General features: G+C 36.0%; 1 protein-coding gene across 4 annotated transcripts in view; it reads right to left on the reverse strand.

Moving 5' to 3' along the window:
* Positions 1-18,637, reverse strand: part of BBS9 (Bardet-Biedl syndrome 9) — a 271,996-nt gene that overhangs the window by 118,542 nt on the left and 134,817 nt on the right. For all 4 annotated transcript variants that reach the window (XM_052692633.1, XM_052692634.1, XM_052692631.1 and 1 more), the window contains one exon: positions 15,194-15,416. In XM_052692633.1, the coding sequence (XP_052548593.1) occupies positions 15,194-15,416 (223 nt within the window). The remainder of the gene's footprint in view (positions 1-15,193; positions 15,417-18,637) is intronic.

Raw genomic sequence — 18,637 nt, forward strand, 5'->3', positions numbered from 1 at the left:
TGTGTATTGTAAATAGTACTCAAATCCTAGATTTGTCAATAACATTCAAGACCTCAGTGTCGTTATATTCCTCTATACTAGTAGATACTTCGCTTTTACTTAATGATCAACTCTATGATTTCAGTTAGTTATACTAGCAGCTAGAAATGAATCAAATGATAATAAAATATCTCTGCTCCAATACTGCAATAAGAACCATACATGATTTACTTCAATTCCATTAGTATTTAATACTTTATTTACCATATTTGCTACTGACCAAATCAATTCAAGTGTTATCGCAAGTTAGCTTAACCCTCTAGAATCCTAAAATCTCTGGAATTGATTTTTAGGATGAAATTATCATGAGGATGCCCAGCATTACCAAGTGGTGACAAAATCTGAGCTCTTTGCTTCTGTGCAGAAGTCAGAAGCAAACATCATTGCTTTGGCAGGTCTAAGACCAACAGACAGGAAATAAAACTGGTAACAGCAATCATCACACAAGTTTTGTATGTCTGAAACAAAAAAGGCACCTTTGGCTCCTCGTGTGAAGCACCTCAAAGAGAACTGAGTTTAAAAAACTGCCAAGGGCCTTTCTACCAAACACATGGTATTTAAAGACAAGAAACCGTGCTCCTCAAAATCCCCAATCACTCAGGAAAACCTTGGCACTGAATTATTCAGGCTCAGCTTGCTTATCACCAATGTGAATTACGTTCAGAAGAAGACAATGAATCCATAGAACTGTGTACAAATCCAACCTCCTCTTTTTAGTGAAAGTAAGGTCTGTTTTTATAATAAAATGCCATGTCTGAAACAAAGTGGCTTTTTCTACATGGGAAGGCAGAGGATTAACTGTTCTGCTTCATCTAAAAAAGTTGACATTGCTGCCACTGTCCAACATGATCAATAGAGTGACAGAGCAAATGAAATATAAAGACTCTCACAATCAGCTATTTTTATCTGTTATGCTTACTTAATTCTCTTATTCAGTCCTCTAGGTTTTAAGGATCACCTTACAGCCTGATAGGAATAAAAGGTTACTTATTCTAAAAAATGATTTTATAACTGTGATACCCTGAAACTTGGTGAAGTACCAAGTGGAAGTTACAAGATATGGGTAGCCCCCAGCCCGTTTCCTCTTCCAATCATGATTTTGTTTTATTTATACAACATTACTACATGCTAAACAAAGTTTATGGTAAATTAACAGTCTATAATGCAGAGATTAAACAAAACGATTTAAAAACCTACAGCTCATCTTCAAAGTAGCCGCAAGAAAGCAATCTGAAGATTGCAGGATCAAAAACACAATTTAAAATGTGAATTAAAATATTAAACAAAGCCTGTAACTGGACAGAATGAATTGAAATGTCAGAACTTCAGAGATGTTCTTAACAGTATTAATCCTTATTTTTTTTTCCAAGAAAAATTCAGTGACATTAAAGTGACAGATTTATCAATACAGAGGCTTTTCTGCAACAAGATAGGCTTGTTTTAAAAAGCCATAAACAATCCAGTTAGTTTCTAACTCCAACAAGGAATTCACCAAGGTCCAAAACGTGTTTGTGTAGTTTATACAGACTCAGGATAACAGTACCCCATTTTATAGAACTAGACACAAAAAAGTCTAGGCTAGAAACCCTCGTTGTTTGAAAGGTCAGGTTAAGCATAATTTGAAATTGGCATCTACTTTCTAAAACCGATTTTAAATCAAGCTAACTACCTGTAGGTGTGGATACGCTTTAAACTGGAGGATTTTTCCCCACAAAGCTAGTACTATTACTGCTACACCCCTTGCTCTTGTTTCTTTCATCTTTAGCCACTTCTCTACTTGTACATCACTTGAAAGAAACTAACAAGTCCGATTAAAAAATCAGAGAGACAGTGCAAAGACCATTCAACTGATGAGCTTTTTGTAAGAGCGCCGTCTTTTCAAAGTGCATTTTAACTAAATAGTTCAATAACACCACGTGCAACTTCTTACTTCCCACAGGGTGCACAATATTTGAAGATAATCTAAATATCTTAGAGCCAAATAGACTAAAAATACTGGCAAATATTATTCTCTTTATATCGGCAGATATCAGAAATATTTCATTTGAAAATTCAGTGACATCCTTTTGGCTGATACACTATTTTTGCCTCACTTAAGATTAACTTTCACTCTCTGAGAACATCAATAAAATTTCATCCTGAACTGAGTTTCTTCATTACAAGGAAAAACCTGATGGGAAGTAACTTCTAAAAACAAATCTAAATATCATGTCTTTTTTCCTTTGCATTGAAGAACAACAACAACCTGTGTCCTTATGAAGAATTTACTGATAGTCAAGCTCACTGAAGGCCTGTTGGATTCCAATTCTTTTGGAATTCAATTCAATTCAAAATGACTGCAACAAATCAGGTATTTTCTTGGGTTTCTTTTTTTTCCTTCCCTGTAAAAATAAGCTTACTAACTTCATATACTGAGTGACCAAAGGCCAAGAATATGTATCACAAAGCAGCACAGAAGTGTTCTCTGTCCCTTTGATTTAATTTGGTCATGTCTACAACACTAAATACAGCAGCAGCAGCCCATCCTAAGAGCGAATGAGTTTACATCGAGGATTCAGTGTGCACTCTGCTCATGTTTTAAACGTTACAATTCTGACCTGATCAGAAACTGAAGATTTTGTTCATGATTTCACGTTCAAACATTGCCCTACAGGTAAATGCAGACTTCCGCCCTCCTTATTACATATTTATTAGATCAGACTAGCATCAAAAATGCAACAGATCCATCAAGGCTATACTAGTACATGACAGTAGGTTACAGGATCATGAAGGCTTGAAAAAGTTTATTTGTACTGAGCAGTCATTTTAACATTTGCTCCTCAAGTTTTCCTCCTATATATCCACTGCTAAAGAAAAACAACGAATGACTCAAATGGAACATTTCCTTGATACCAAATTCAGGTTTAGAAGGAGCACATACAGGATACTGGAAGTGTTAAGCTTTACTGTCTTTTGCAGCAAAAGTTACACACATTGGGATAAAGTGTGAGAAGCCACATTATTCCTTCCCTTTCTGGCTTCTCTTTCACCATGTTTCCATGTCACTGCTAAAGAAAAGCTTAAAGGGAACTAGCAAAGAATAATACCAGCACTAGAAATGCCCCAACTCTGCCACGCTATTCTTTAGAGAACAGTTACAGCAGAGCAGAGCATAGAAAACTTCTAATTCCTGTTAATTAAATAATCTCAGAAAGACCAATACAATCCTATCTTGATAAATTACTTGGGAATACTCCCATGTATAATATTTTACATATACACACCACCATTTCACAGGCAGACTCTGGAAATAAGAACATTAAATACAAATTCAAACGATTAAAATACTGTTACTGTGCAGCATTACAACAGCTACATTAACACTCCAGCTACATCTCCTTCCTATGTTGGCAAAAACAAATTGTTGAAAATATTAAAAACCTCCATCAGCTGAGTATAGTTTTTCCCATAGCAAATGATCCAGAAGCTAAAGAGGAATTGAAAAATACACTGTCTAGAAAACAATTTGTCTACATGGAGTTGTTCAAATTCAGATCTGGTTTCCGTTGTGTAGCCAAATAGCCTGTAAGGATAATGCCTTCAGCTGGCACCAAGCTTAATGATTTTTTATCGATCTGCCCATAGCTTAAGTGCACACGTAAGGATATGGATTGTTAAACAATTCTTATTATCTATCACTGATTATGGAAATATAATACGTCTTGCAGCAGCATCTGCACTTTCTCTAACATGAAACTGTACTCACAGCAGACCATTCATTTAGTCCTGTGGACTCTCTAACACTTGTGGTATATTTTGTGCACCAACTAAACGCAAGAGTTTTTTTTAAGTGCCCATAACGTGACAAACCCTTGTCTGTTACAGCTTATGTTGTAAGAAATCAAGTTCATTATTTGCAGTTGAGTTGCATTAAATGCAATTGTACAGTAAAATTGCAATTGTAATTAACAAGTTAAATTTAAATTGTTTGCATTTTCTTCTCCATGACTCCTAGCTTCTCCTCAATTAAAGATTTGAGTCAAAATGAAAATAATAAGGAAAATGTATTTCAAATTCACGTCTTTGGCAGCTGCTGAAATCAGCCCTTGCAAAAGGTTTGGTAGAGTTATTAGTACTACATGTTGAATTTATTTGCTACTCAGTATTCATCACGAATTAAGGGGAATGAATTAATGAAATTTGAATATTTCGTTTATCACTCTATCTCTGCACTTGTCATGAAGATAAGACAATAGCATTCCCACAATTGTGCCAAAGTTGCATGAAAACATACAGGGCTTTTACAGATCCCTAATTTTGTATTGCTTTTTGCTTTTTCCTTCCAGATCTTAATTCAGTGTTTGTCTTTACCAGACCTGCGATGTATTACAGGCATTACCTGTGCCTTCCTTTCTATCCAAACACTGAAGGAAGTCCATCCTGAAGAAGTGAATTCCAACTCTGAACGCATTTTTTAAAGTTTGTTTCAGTTGCATTCTGCTAGGTGCGTAGGTTACTACAGGAATATAAGTAAAACAATAACATACATTGCTGTGAAATAAATGAGATCCTGGCTAAATTAACGCAATGGCAAAACTCCGAGCGACTTCAATGAGGCCAAGATTTCACCCTTATCTTGTTGATCAAGACAATTATTTCACTGTTCAGAAGGACAAGACTGCCATGCTAGCCAAGAATTTCTTAATAGATCCTATCTTGCACAGTCTTAATTGTATGCACTTCTATAATTATTCCTTTTTCCTTCTACCAAGGTAAACTACTGACTTGCCAAAAATATTACAACATAAGAAAACAGCATACACAACAAAGACTTTTCTTTCAACTTAGCAGAAAGCCAGAAAGACCAAAGCTCTTCTGCATATAAATCTTGCTGCTGATCTGCAAATGAATAATTATCACTTCCTTACCACTCATTACCAACCACTGATGCTCACACCTGCCGAAGTGGCCAGCCTGCATTAGGAAATGTTTGCCCCAAGAACTGAAGTGTTCTGTTGGTTTTGCAGTCTCACTGCAGAAAGGTACCTATTTGTCAGTGAAGCACAAAGTGCACACTTGAAGGAGCATCCTGCACAGCATGGACTGACATTAAGAGTAGTCTAACCATGAAAAGTATAACTAAACATCACATATATTTCTACACACATTTGTAATATACTCCGTAACTATATTAACCAAAATGACCCCATGTATATGTGGTTCAGTAGCCAGAAGGAATCAAGTTATATACATAAAAATCAATTTTGCATTACATTAGAATAAAACTCCACTTTTAATGTGCTACAAAAATGACCTAAAACAAAGGCTCTTTTTTGGCAGAAATATACCAGTAGTTTATGTTCAAAGATGTTTGTGAAATTTGTTCTAAGAAGATTGTAGGACAAGCACTTTTCTCTCAATAACTAATACCATGACATAAACAAAATTTATTAATTTGTTCTCCTCAGACTTGGAGAATATCACAAACTAATTAATTTTGTCAATTTAGTACTTTCCATGGAAAAACAGTTGTTCAGAAGTTATTTATTGCCATGGGCACCATAAGAATTTTTTCTTGCATTCAGAAGAACTTTTAGCTCAAAATTCACTGCATTTTCCTATGCTCCCATAATCCTACTATCCATAACATGCAATACGGTGCTTGATTGGTCTGAACATCTAATTATTTTCCCCTAGATTCTGGTTTGACTCTGTGAATTTTCTTCTTCTCAGCAGTTTACAGTAGAAAGTAATCAGACTTGGCATATCCATTAATTTACTCCATTAACTTTCATCTCCTGGTTAATTCCCAGCTGTAATACTACTGCCTGCTTTATCAATCACCTCATTCAAATGAGAATGTCAGGTTACAGCTTCATTGAAGCATGCTGGGACAGCACACTATTAGGGCACCTAATCACTATCGTGTTTACAAAGAATCTTCTCCATTTTAACGAAGATCAACAAAAGTTGTCAATTCATAGATACGTAAATTGATTTTAAGATCATTAATCAGACTTTACTCTGCAATATTCTCCATGAGTTTCAGTATGTAATTCAAGAATCCACTTATTTCTAAGCTGCTTTGGATGCAGCGCTCAGGGATGTGACTCAGAGGAGGGCTGTTAGGGTAGTATGGTTAGGTCACAGTTGGACTTGATGATCTTCAAGGTCTATGAATGTCACCAGCAATCTTTTCCACTAGAAAATATCCTGGTTTGACTGAAAAGTTTATTTGTAAGTAAGTGCTAGAATGCTCACATGCTTATCGGTACTCTGATACAGTTTTAAGATTATAATGAAAGATTTCTCAGTGGAGCTATAAAATTTAATATAGTTCAGCACCACATCACCCACATTAAAAAAGGGTGGCCGTAATATTTATTACCCACTAGTTCTACTATTTCTGTTCAGCCATCCATTTGAATTGAGGCATCCTTCATGAACCATATACATCAGACACCCTCTTTGATCACTAATGATAAATGTAAGAGCTGAATAAATGTTCTTTGAAATCTAGAGTGTGGCACAGCTGCTTATTGTTACATTGAATATGGCATGTCATTAAAATGGAAACTCAGTTAATTCAGTGCAACATCCCACTAATCATATCTCCAAAGGAATACCACTTCGGGTGAGATCTGTAATTTACAGTTTAGTTTTCCTGAAGGGGAAAAATAGCCAAGCTTTGTTTAAAGTCCAAATTAATTAAAGTACATCTTTCATTAAAAGACAGAGAGATACTGGCAGTGCACTTTTCTGTGGTACTTGAATACCGAAAACACTCAGCAGACACCCAAGAGGGATGCATCCGACCACATTAACCATGTATAACTTATCAAGCCTGCTTTTTTGTTTTCGTTTTTTACCAGTTTGCTGGAGGTTTACACAGCCCTATGAGAAACTCATCTGCATTATCTGCTTAACTGAGCATTATTTTTATGAGTATTTTAGCAGGTGAGCTAAATCTTTGTTTCATAGTACAACTGAATGAAAACAATCTTTGCAATTCAAGTTTAAGTAGTTTTTCATTTTTGCTAAATCCACCTTATTACTGCTGTTCGTGGTTCAGTCAATGATACAATTCAAGAGGAAAAAAAAGAAATTATTTGAAAGAATTTTCACATCTGCCAGTGTTATGAAGCACCTTATGTTTGATTTCATTACATTTTCCAGCTGAAACACCAGATGAAAGTGTTAGAGCCAGGTGAATCTGAATAAACACAGGGGCAAGGGAAATGTGAATTTATGAACCTTGGCTTACCCCATGAACACTGGCTGAACCATCCATACCAATTTCATGAGCAGACTCTCACCAGCTGACTGTTCACAAAGCAAAGCGATACAGACATAAATATGACTGCTCTTCAAAAATGCCAGAGTTCTTTAAAAATTAAAACAAAAAAAACAATAAAACAAAAAAACTGAAATACAGATGACACACAACTTTGTAACACTTGGATATTCAGATTCAGGACGAGGTCAATTCTTTCCTCCCTGAGAAAAAGTCATCAAACCCTTGGGGTACAATTCACAATGTCACTACTGAGGAACTTTACTGCAACCAGATTTGCATGCTGTCTGTGCTAGATGTATCACTCAGAAATTAAAAGGGAAATTGAGAGAGATTTTACCCTCACTGGGTGCCATCCATAGCACACGATGCTCCCTTAAAGTTCCACTGGTTTCATTTCAGGTTGATAAGAAGAAGTATTCTTGCAGAGGCACAGACTGCATGCCATGCTCTAAAACCCGGCCCGTTCAACTACAGCTGAGTGCACTGATCCAGACTCCCAGAGGCAGTGAAACCCACCCTGCACTGCCAGATGGATTTGGCTGCATCGTATGTTCTCTGAATCTCAAGTGCTCCCTCTCAAAGAGGTGCAGTTAACCTCAGGGAATTATTCTTTAATTGCAGTGTAGTTTTCCATCATAGCAAAAAATGATCGTATATTAGGACAGACAGTCCTGACTCTCTGAAACTCACAATCCAAGAAAATTTTAGCTGAACTTCCAATAAGATTCTCATTTTAAGCTTTGTTATCATGTACTTATACATCTCCAAACTAATCCTTCCAGTATGGAATTTGTCATGCTTAGACTAAGACACGAGGCTTTAAATATTAGAGACAATCTTTTACCTACTAGAGTTGTAAGACCTTTAAAACTATTTTTTTTCTGTTTCAAAAAACCATTGGGAACTTTCCTGTGTGCAACTCAAAACCAGCTGTACTTTGCAAGTGTAAACTTTCCAAGTGCCTGGCTCTCTGCAGATTTTTGGCAAATCTTTTTGAAACACTGAAAACTAGGGGCCTGAGCCAAAGCTTACTGAAGTCTATGGAAAAACTCCCAGAGATTTCATCAGGATTTGGATTAGGCCCCGAAAGAGTCCGAAGTAATTGAAAAATCAGATCTGCGTGTATAAAATATGTAATTTTCACTGGGCTTAAAACTGCTAGACTCCTTCATGGTAATGAGAAGATCAAATATGTTATAATTGGTGCTAGAGATGTACAGAGAGTATTGCACCACTAATTACCATGGATTTCCACAGCTTTGTACACGTTACTTACAATCCCTTCATGACAAAAACAATAAAATCAATCACACACACTTTTATTTCATTCTGAACACAGGGGAAAAACACTAATATTACAGTTTGAGTGTTTTTTTTTTAATTCAGGATCAAGTAAAATATGGACTAAGAGCATCCCTTCAAAACCTCTAGATCAGGTTTAGTGATAAAAAAAAAGTCACGCAAATAAACTATCTCACCCTGGACATGCTTGCTCTGAACACCTTACAATTGTGTAATGCTACAAATTTCAATTAATATTTATCTAATTTATGAGAACAGAAAAGAAGAATCAGGTTTACTCAAACTGAATGTGTCAGAAAACAAAAGAAGCAAATGCAAAATGATCAAGCAGTGGTGCTTAAGACAGTGGTCACAGCTTCACCTGACAAAAATTGATGCACATCTCTGCCGACTAAAGGATGCCACTTCCAGTCAGTTGAAACTGCATGAGCCATTAACTTTGACACATTCTGGCTAGAGTTATATATGATGCCGTGCCTCTGTTGTGAATCTCTCCTGGTGCCATTCTGTGGAAGAACCTCCTTTGTCATGGCTGTACTAACAAAACGTAGACAAGTGGTAGCCTTGTCTAGATAAGGACTGAAAAGAGAAGTAACACTATCTGAATGACAGAGTTAATCATGATTGTTAATGCCTACAGCCCATCCGTGAACGTTGAAGCATTCCCTGTATGATACAGGTCCTCAAAACATCACAGAAATATAATACTTGAAGGAGTCAAGGCAAATGAGTCAAGCAGAAATCCATACTACGGCTGGACAAACAAGATAGGTTCCTCAATAGTAACACACATGAAATAAAAGGATTATACTAATAGGCTTTATTTTAAAATAGATGATGTCATGTTACAGCCTTTTAAAATAACTACCTAGGGCTTTCTGTTTGTTTGTTTTACTCACTAGTGTTGAATCTTCTGAAATGAAAGGCCAGAGGCTGCAGACTTCCTATTTTAGCAACACACAGCTTTTTCTGTATCTTTGAGCATTTAACTACTTAGAGCAGATTTTAGAAGTTTAATTAATGGTCTCTCAAGGCCAAAGAACACAGAATATAAAGTACAATGACAAACGTGATCACTAGGGAAAATTATTTCAACTGACAATTTTTTTTCACCAAAACCTTACCTCAGTATTACAAATCTTTTGTGACCACTTATGGTTAAGTAGGACATATTAAAATTTAATGGATTTCAATGCAAAGAGTCAGCAGTAGGACTACACACACCAAGGCACTAATGTGTTGATCCGAGCTGTGCTGAGATGAGGCAAGCTGGAATTGCAACACTGCCAACTAAATTTCATAGTATAACAAATGAATGAATCCCAAATCTCATGCGGGATTTCTTTTTTATTCATTATGTATGACATTTTCCTCTTCAAATTATTCATTTTTTTTAAAACGTTGTTGTGTTAGCCTTCTTAATCTTTGCTCTCCTTCATTCCATGGTTTTTACCAGCTGAAATATCAATTGAAGAGGGGAGATTCTCCCAACAATACAATAAAAATTTTTCACCACCCTGCATACAAAAATCTGTTTTGCTACCCATCTTGTTTTGCTTCTTTTCACTCTAAAAGAAAAATCAACTTTAAAAATAATTTCAATGTTTTACCATTTCTTATGCAACCTCTGTAACAACTTGAAAAAAACAATTATCTCAGTCAACCACCATGATTAAATTAGGCTAAATTGAAGACCACATCACACATTTTTCCTCATTTTCTTCCCCTGCCTATGATCCAATTTCCGAGGTTGTACAGATAGATATAAGTATAGACTGCAAGGTAAACTGGCTTACGAATATCCAGTCATCTGTAACTTGTCTTTTAGTCATAAAACACCTAAAAACAAATGTAGGTAGGTGCTGCAGCACAAAGCTGAAAGGCATTACGCTTCAATTCTACTAATACAGATGTTACTAGCTCATGGCATGACCTTGGGTGTGCCACTTAAGTTCAATTTTCCGTTTCATAGAATTAAATTACCAAAGCTACTAAAACAATGGAAATACAAGTTTTAAAGAGTGAAGTTACAATGGAAATTAGTTACAAGGAGTAACATACCACATCAGAGAGCCAAATAATGTTTCTGGCTCCACCAAGCCATTCTTAAGCTTTTCTTGAGCAACCAGAAAATCTCTTTACTGTAAGTACTCCCAAAATTCTCCCTGATGACTTGCTACTCCCCTTCCTTTTCATTAAATCAGCTTTACGAAGCAAGGGACATATTTGACTTTCAAAAATAGATCCCAAATAATTAGTTTTAAATATCCAGTGTTACTATTTGCTTGTTTCTAGCCTTTTGAATTAAGATAGAAGTGTTCACCATGAACACCTGATAAATTCCTTCCAAAATATTTTAACAGTAGAGAGCTAGGAGTCACGCTAAACTTACACCACTGTATCATGTTGCATTTTATGCCATATCAAGTCTCATTATTAGCTGGCATGACACAATACAGCAAAAGTGCACGGCAATGCTATGGGCTGTTAAGAGTTATGGCAACATTGTTCTTACTGTGATTCTTACGTGATTACCTGCACGGCAATTAGCAGAGCACAATGTTATGAGCTCAACAGCTGGACCATGCAGAACTGCAAGAATTGGATACAGAAGCACAGAACGATTGTGCTGTTTAAAGATTTAGTCTGTTATGCCTTTGTCAAACCTTCCCATAATTTCATTGCCCGACAGACACATGTTAGTACCACAGGCTTTTCTCTGCAATAACTGCTTTGGGCCACTGAGACTGACAGTTAACCAAGAAAATGGTCTTCCTATCCCTTTATTGCTACCTCACACCGTCAGAGGTATTTATCATAAGCCACCTGAGGGAGTATAGTTACTTGCCCTGACTATCGCAATGAAGGAACTGTGTATATAGTTGCATGGACATCAAAAGTTATAGTACAGGAAGGAAAGCAATGAAGTGTAATGCAGAGTGGAGAAATAATAAAAAAAAAAGTATGAAAATTTAGGAAAAGAGCCTGAACAAAGAGCCATACTGGTAAGAAGGAGCCTTACTAGAAGGAAGAGAGGAAATAGAAAGTACACATTTTACCCAATGTTTCCCTTTGCCTTTATTAAGGTAGAGAAGTAAGGGAAGTTTAAAAAATTAACACAGTGATGGGTGGTGTGTTTTAGTTTCAATGCAAGCAAATGATCTGTGACAGGTAGAGAAGCAAACCCAAGAAGAACTGCTGCAATATACAGCTTCTTCTTACAGAGAAATCTTGGCCAAAAAAAAAAAAAAAAAAAAGAACAAAAAATACATAAATGTAAAATACATAAATGTTACAATGCAAACATACATTGATTTTCACATCGGATATGTTTGCACATGAGACGTCTGAGTGTTTCAGAGAATGAAGGATAATGAATGGGATATTTCAGTGACAGCCACATTCATTCCAACCAAAAAAAATTCTATCTAACCAACAAATGTAAGAAACACACCATCTTTCTGCATAAAATCCAGAATTCAGTCTTTCAATATCATCAATTTTAATTTTTCACTCTTAATAGATGACCCAATTCCTGAGGGAATCAGCCTCCCAAGACACTGTATTTACCAATCTATATGATTTTAAGCAAGCTAGAAAAGATGAGTTAGAATTTTCTTTGCAAAATTTAAAGTGACTTAACATCAATTTCATGTTCAAGTGCTTTTCCAAATGAACCAATACAAATGGATTGACATGTGCTGATTTATAAGTGTGCCTGCAAGATCTCTGGGCACAGTTAAGGAAAAGAAGTCCTCAACAAACTGACTTTCAATGAGAAACAGGCAATTCTATTAAGGTTCAATTCCTGAGATCACATGTAGGTAACAAATGTGATCGAGGTAACTCCCAGGGCACTTTCATAAATATTACCCCTGCATCATGAAATAGCAAAAACAGGCAAGGAGCTCTATGAAAATTATGAGTAAAATGCTGGATCTGATTTGGATAATGTCAAAGTTTCCACTGACCTCAGTGGACTACAAGTTCCATCAATCAGTACTGACCAATATTCAACTGATGTTCTCCTCATGTGGAGCAGCACATCAACTGAGGATTCTTTAGGAAATATGACATATGTTGCTGCATTCCACTTTTCCAGCTAAGAACACAGCTTCAAATCACTCATGAACAATACTACAGGATTTTGAAAATACCTTCTTTTACAACCTTCAGGAAAAAAAAAAAAAGAGAGACAGACAGAGAAAGAAAAAAAAACCAAAAGGGAAGCTTTTGTTTTCCAAGAAGTGACTTAATTAAAAAAATTAAATATAAATAAATTAAAACAAAACAAAATAAAATAAAGAAGAGGAAAAGTGTTTGAAGAAAAATGATGTCATAGTTTAAAAGTAAAAATCCTTTCTTAGACAAAGTACTAAAGTGATACAGCAGGAACTGCTAGAGGATGAAGGGGATCACATTCAAACTGAAGAGTAGTTGTGAGGGACACAAAATATAGGTGAGGCAAATAGTGCAAACAGAGCTCCAACCAAACACAGACTTAAAGAACTCTCAGAACACCCCCAGCTGACATATATTAAGGTTCTCAAAACAATCTTGAAAAATACATCATAACAGACCTCTATAAACTCTAGAATTCATTTGCTTCAGGTAAGCAGGAGTTATTCTATGAATACTCACACTCATTAAACTCAATACATGACAGCTTGGGTGGTCAACAACACCTTCCTTCCAAAATCACTTGGCTTTGACTTACATGTAGGTTGGCCCCATTCCCCAAGACCCTCACCCTTCCCCTCATTCAGATTTCTATTGCCAAAGGCAACACCGTGTATGATGCAGTCTGATGTGTCTTGCAGTTACCTATGATCACATTCAGCCAATCATTCTGATCAACTTGTACGAAGTTGACAGTGCTTATAAGAATATTTTGCATACTGGAAAGCTATTCTGCCCCTCTTCGACGTTTCCTATTCCTCTAAATAGAGATAATTAAAAAAAAAAAACCCTTCAACTAATTACAATTGTTATGCTCTTCCCTGAATTCTACTCATCTAAGTTTCTCTTAAATCATGATTCTCAGTCATTTCAACCACATCTTCCTCACAAAGAGGAATCATTAAAGATATATAACTACGTCCCAAAGCCAGAGTTTTACTTTAAGAGGATCATGTTACTGACTTGTAATATACAATGGCTTGGTTTGGAAGGAAGCTTAAAGATCATCAAGTTCCAACTCCCTGCCATGGTAGGGCTGCCACCCACTAGATTAGACTGTCCAGGGTCCCATCCAACCTGGCCTGGAATGCCTCTATGAGGCAACCACAGCTTCCCCAAGCAACCAGTTAATGTGCCTTTCCATGCTATGAGTAAAAAATTTCCTCCTAACATCTAGCCTAAATCTCCCCTCTTTTAGTTTAAAACCATTCCCCCTAGGTCTGCACATACAAAAGTTGATCTCCATCTTACCTATAATCTCCCTCTAAACATTGGAAGGTTGTAATGAGATCTTCTCCAGACTAAACAAGCCCAACTCCCTCAGCCTTTTTCATAGCAGAGGTGCTCCAAGCCCTCTGGTCTTTCTCTTGGTCCTCTTCTGGACCCACTCCAGCAGTTCACATCTTTTGTGTTCTAGGGGCACCAGGCAGTAAATGCAGTACCTGACAAGGGGCCTCCCAAGGGCAGAGCAGAATGGGACAATCACTACTGTAGGTGAAGGATGTCATCAAGGCCAAAGAACATAGTGACATCATGTGCTTTAGGAGACTATGAAAGCTGAATGAGCTTCCTAGCTAATCACAGAGCTGGAAGCTGGAACAATACCGTGCAGCCTAGTCAGGAGGAGTATCGGGTGTTCATTAAGAGAAGAGAGGCAGGTAGAAAAGTCTTGCAGCCTAACAGAAGATGCTATCTTTCAGAATCTACTAAAAACCAGATCAAAAGTAATTTTGCTCCTGGTGTTAACTAAAAGTAATAGCTTTAAAAAATGAACACAAATAACATTTTTGTTTAAAATGTTACTCCAAGATTTTCATTTTTAACATTGTGCAATACTGAAATCTCTAAATTCCTTTTCTAACTGAGAAATATAAATCAAGGCTAGTTTGATCTTTAACTTCATAAATCATCTACCCAGCTGCCACTTCCTAAACTTGCACATTGTTACATTGACTATTTTGTATTTGACATAGGCACATCACAAATTTTGTGATACTACTAAAATTCTCAATCAAAAAAATAGGATTTATCAAGAAAATGGAATTTCTCAATCCTCACTTTTCCATCACATACGTTAGAAATGCACATGTTCATTCAATTGAAAAGTTTAAAAATAAAAAACTGATAAAGTATTTGGAGTATCAAAACAACCACATGGGGTACATTTGCTCCATAACTTATGCATATGCTCTATGAAGAGTTATAAGTGGTCAAACTGGGTTAATAATATAATCTTAAAGTTTTATCTAGCTCATTCTGTTAGCTTGCAACACAACCAGTGTTTGGTTTCCACAACCAGCAAAAATTAAGCTCCAAACATAATCAAGTATTCATCATTTTTAATTTTTTATATACAAATATATGCTCTAAATTATGAACATAAAGTTCATGTCTCACCTGGCACAACAGTGGCTTGCTGAGTGGCTGTTTCGGTGCTTAAAGAAAGGCGACCACCTTTTGCCAATCTATCACAGAACAGGCTGATATTCTTCTTAAGTCTGCTAGTATCTTTGGGCATGCTTAACTGGCTGCTGAGAGACAGGGCTTGTTCCTTAGAGCTCTTTGACAAGCAAGTCCTTAGCAAGAAAGAAATGGCAGAATCCACAGTTTCTTCCCAACCCTAGATTCAGGAACAGGAAATAAAAATAAATTAGGTGACATATAATATGACAGAGCACCTTAAACACAAAGTTACAAAAGAAGGATTCAGAATTTTCAAATAATACTGATATGTAAAATACAATTTGGAGATTCACAAAAGTCATAGCCATCAGCTGGTACAGGTGAAAAATTCCCCAGTAAGCCAGAAGGGGGGAAAAATATTTCTAATATTATTCAGAGATAAATAAATTTAAGTAATAATACATGGACAGTTTGAGACTGATAATGGTTAAATTCAGCAATTGTATTAAAACAGTGGACAAACAGAAGTTCCTGAATGCAACATCTAGAATTCATACAGACATCAGAATTAATATGTAAGTACATATATACATATGTACACAGCACACACATAATACGTACACATAATACACATATACATTAATATATAAATACAAATATAATGCTTTTTATATATCAGATGAAAGATGTGTGATATTTGATAAAGATAAAATAAATAAAGCACTTACACAGATAGCACCCAGTAAAAAATCTAAGTTTCTTTCCTGCAAGGCACTTTGAGGAGCACCTTTACAAATTAGCATCAAGGTTGTGCTCTCCAGTATGGCTTTCAGTAACACAAACCAAAGACATTCCTCTGAGTAAGAATTCTGGATGGCAAAAGTCTTATTATTTGTTATAAAGCTACTAAATGTCTCATAATTTACACATTATTTCATTTACGTAGTGTTTGATGTAGAATCATCTCTTCTTGACGCATTCTGTAATCTTAAACTATATTTAATATTGAGACCTCATGGTTAATTTGGAATGTCTTCCAAGTCAGTCACATAGTTGACTCGTTTTTCATTACAATCTTACAGAGCTTGAAAGGTATTAGCCACCAATAGATAAGACTTTGTAGCCTGCTAATTTCATGATAATTTCTCATGATCTCTCTCAGTATTCAGCTACTTACAAGCAAGTTTCATATATGTGCTGCGCATACGTGCATGCATAGGGAAGTAATACTCATTTGTCACAGCATTAGCATCAGCTCTCACAACAGTCTTTACTAGGTAGGACTTATTTTGACTAGAATCTTTATAGACTTAACAAGACTTGAGGCAACAGTCTGGAACCAACCAATAGAATCTGCCTTCTAAACTAACAGAAATCAACACCAAGGCAGCTCTTCTGGTGGTAATTACTCAGGTAGAACAAAAAGCCAGCTTTAGTATCCAGTTGTAGTCAACTGAACCACAGTCTTCTAGTTCATAGAATCCTCAGAGTTGGAAGGGACCTCTGAAGGCCATCCAGTCCAGTTCTTTCTCATGCTGTATTATTCTTGAGTGGAAATGATCAGCTTGAACAGCAAAATCACCTCCGTAACAAAATTCTGTGACTACATGAGCGCAATGTCTAGTCTGCTAGAGAACAGTGGAACCAACGATTGTGAGAGTCCACTGTTAAATAAGTGGACTTTTTTAACTTGAATTTTTTAATTTAACACTGTTAAATAAGTGATTTTCTCAGATTCACGTGGTTTTTGTGGAGGGGAAGATACTAACACTGAGACTCAAAGAAGCAAAAGCCATCCTTCCTGATCTTGTCGGTTCCTAAGAACAGATTCTTAGATGCTGTCAAGTACATTGAGACTAAACAGTTATATGTACTTCATATAACTGGTCAAAACACGCACTAGTCTTCACAAACAGGGCCCTGAAAATATGCTATATTTGTATTAAAGGTTAATATTTTGAAGAGGAACTGGATCAACTAGAGGTTTTTTGGTTTTTGTTTTTTAACGTTTGCCTTCCCTGACTTGAAAACAGTACCAACATTAAGCCGTTGTCTAATCAGAAAATTTTCACCCCCAAAATATGCAAATTAGAATAATAATGCCAGTCAGTCAGTGCTGTGATAGCTGAACATTTTTCAAATATTCTAGAAAGAGTCCATCAGAGTGTAATCTACTGACCAACCTGTGGTGGTGACAGGAAATAATCCATTCATCTGTCAATTTAAAGAGCTTAATGAGCTGGTAAATGCCGTCTACATTCCCACATACTGGGCAATGAAACTTAATATGTACAAAGCATCAAAAGCAGTCAAGCCAGGTTCTCCTAATTATACGACAAACCATGAAAAGTAAGACAACATAAACCCAAGAATCTTGAGTTTCACAAAAAGTGAAAGAAGGACATGGTTAACTAATGTCAGCATACAGTTGCTTAGAAACTGGCCAATAATATTTCTCCAAATAAATTACAAAAAAAAAAAAAAAAAAAGCATGTAAAAGGAGCATTTAAATAAGGAGATTGAAATACAAACTAATGGAAATCAGGAAATTAAAAGTGGCTGGTAGTCCCTGGCTCCCACAGGTATGTTTCACTTTGTATCATAGCCTTAACATTTTCCATCCCTCATTCTTGCATGTAATTTCCATGTAAAACTATTTTTTCAGCAGACAATAAAACTATCTCCTCCAATTTAAAGACTGTTTGGCCTATTAAGTCCATTCAATTTCAAAGCAGACTTAGTGATTAGTAAAAGAATACACAAAAGTGATATCTACATGAAAAACAATCTCAACAGAAACTTTGTTGAAGTGACTTTATCCAACTAAGAATTAATGGCTTCAAGTAAGACTGCATGACAGAATTCTCGGTGCAAAAACAGGGAGAACTGAAGCAACAAGAAAACTTCAACACTTCAAAACTTCAACACTTAACATTTAACTGTGTTAAAAAGGAAAAAAGATGTTTGAAAGTACAGGTGGTCTATTCTGTAACACACTGAAGAGTGATTCTATAGTCAGAGTTTTAATATTCACTAGTGACTTTTGCTTAACATTCTGTGCATTTGAGGTCTGAAGGAACAGCTTCAGTAGTATAGTACTACTGATTCATCTTCCAGTGACCAGCAAACATTGCCATAACTGCCACAACAGCACTGAACCAGTATTCTCAGAAAGGGATCTTAAATCATGTAAATTCTTCACATTGATTGTGTCATCTGAAACAGATATGAGAATTACTTCATTCAGTATTTCAACTTTTTTTAACTGACAAAGGATTAGCTTGATATTTTGCATTACACACTATTGTTTTCCTTTGTAGAAATGAATCTGAAGACCAAATGTGCATATGATGTGCCAGAAGTAATGTCTCCTATTTATTTCCATGGAATAAATGTTACGGTGTTATGGAATGTGTAACAATGGAACAGTGCTATTGT

This window comes from Tympanuchus pallidicinctus, unplaced genomic scaffold (genome assembly GCF_026119805.1).
Source record: "Tympanuchus pallidicinctus isolate F22 unplaced genomic scaffold, pur_lepc_1.0 scaffold3, whole genome shotgun sequence".
Lineage (NCBI taxonomy): Eukaryota > Metazoa > Chordata > Aves > Galliformes > Phasianidae > Tympanuchus > Tympanuchus pallidicinctus.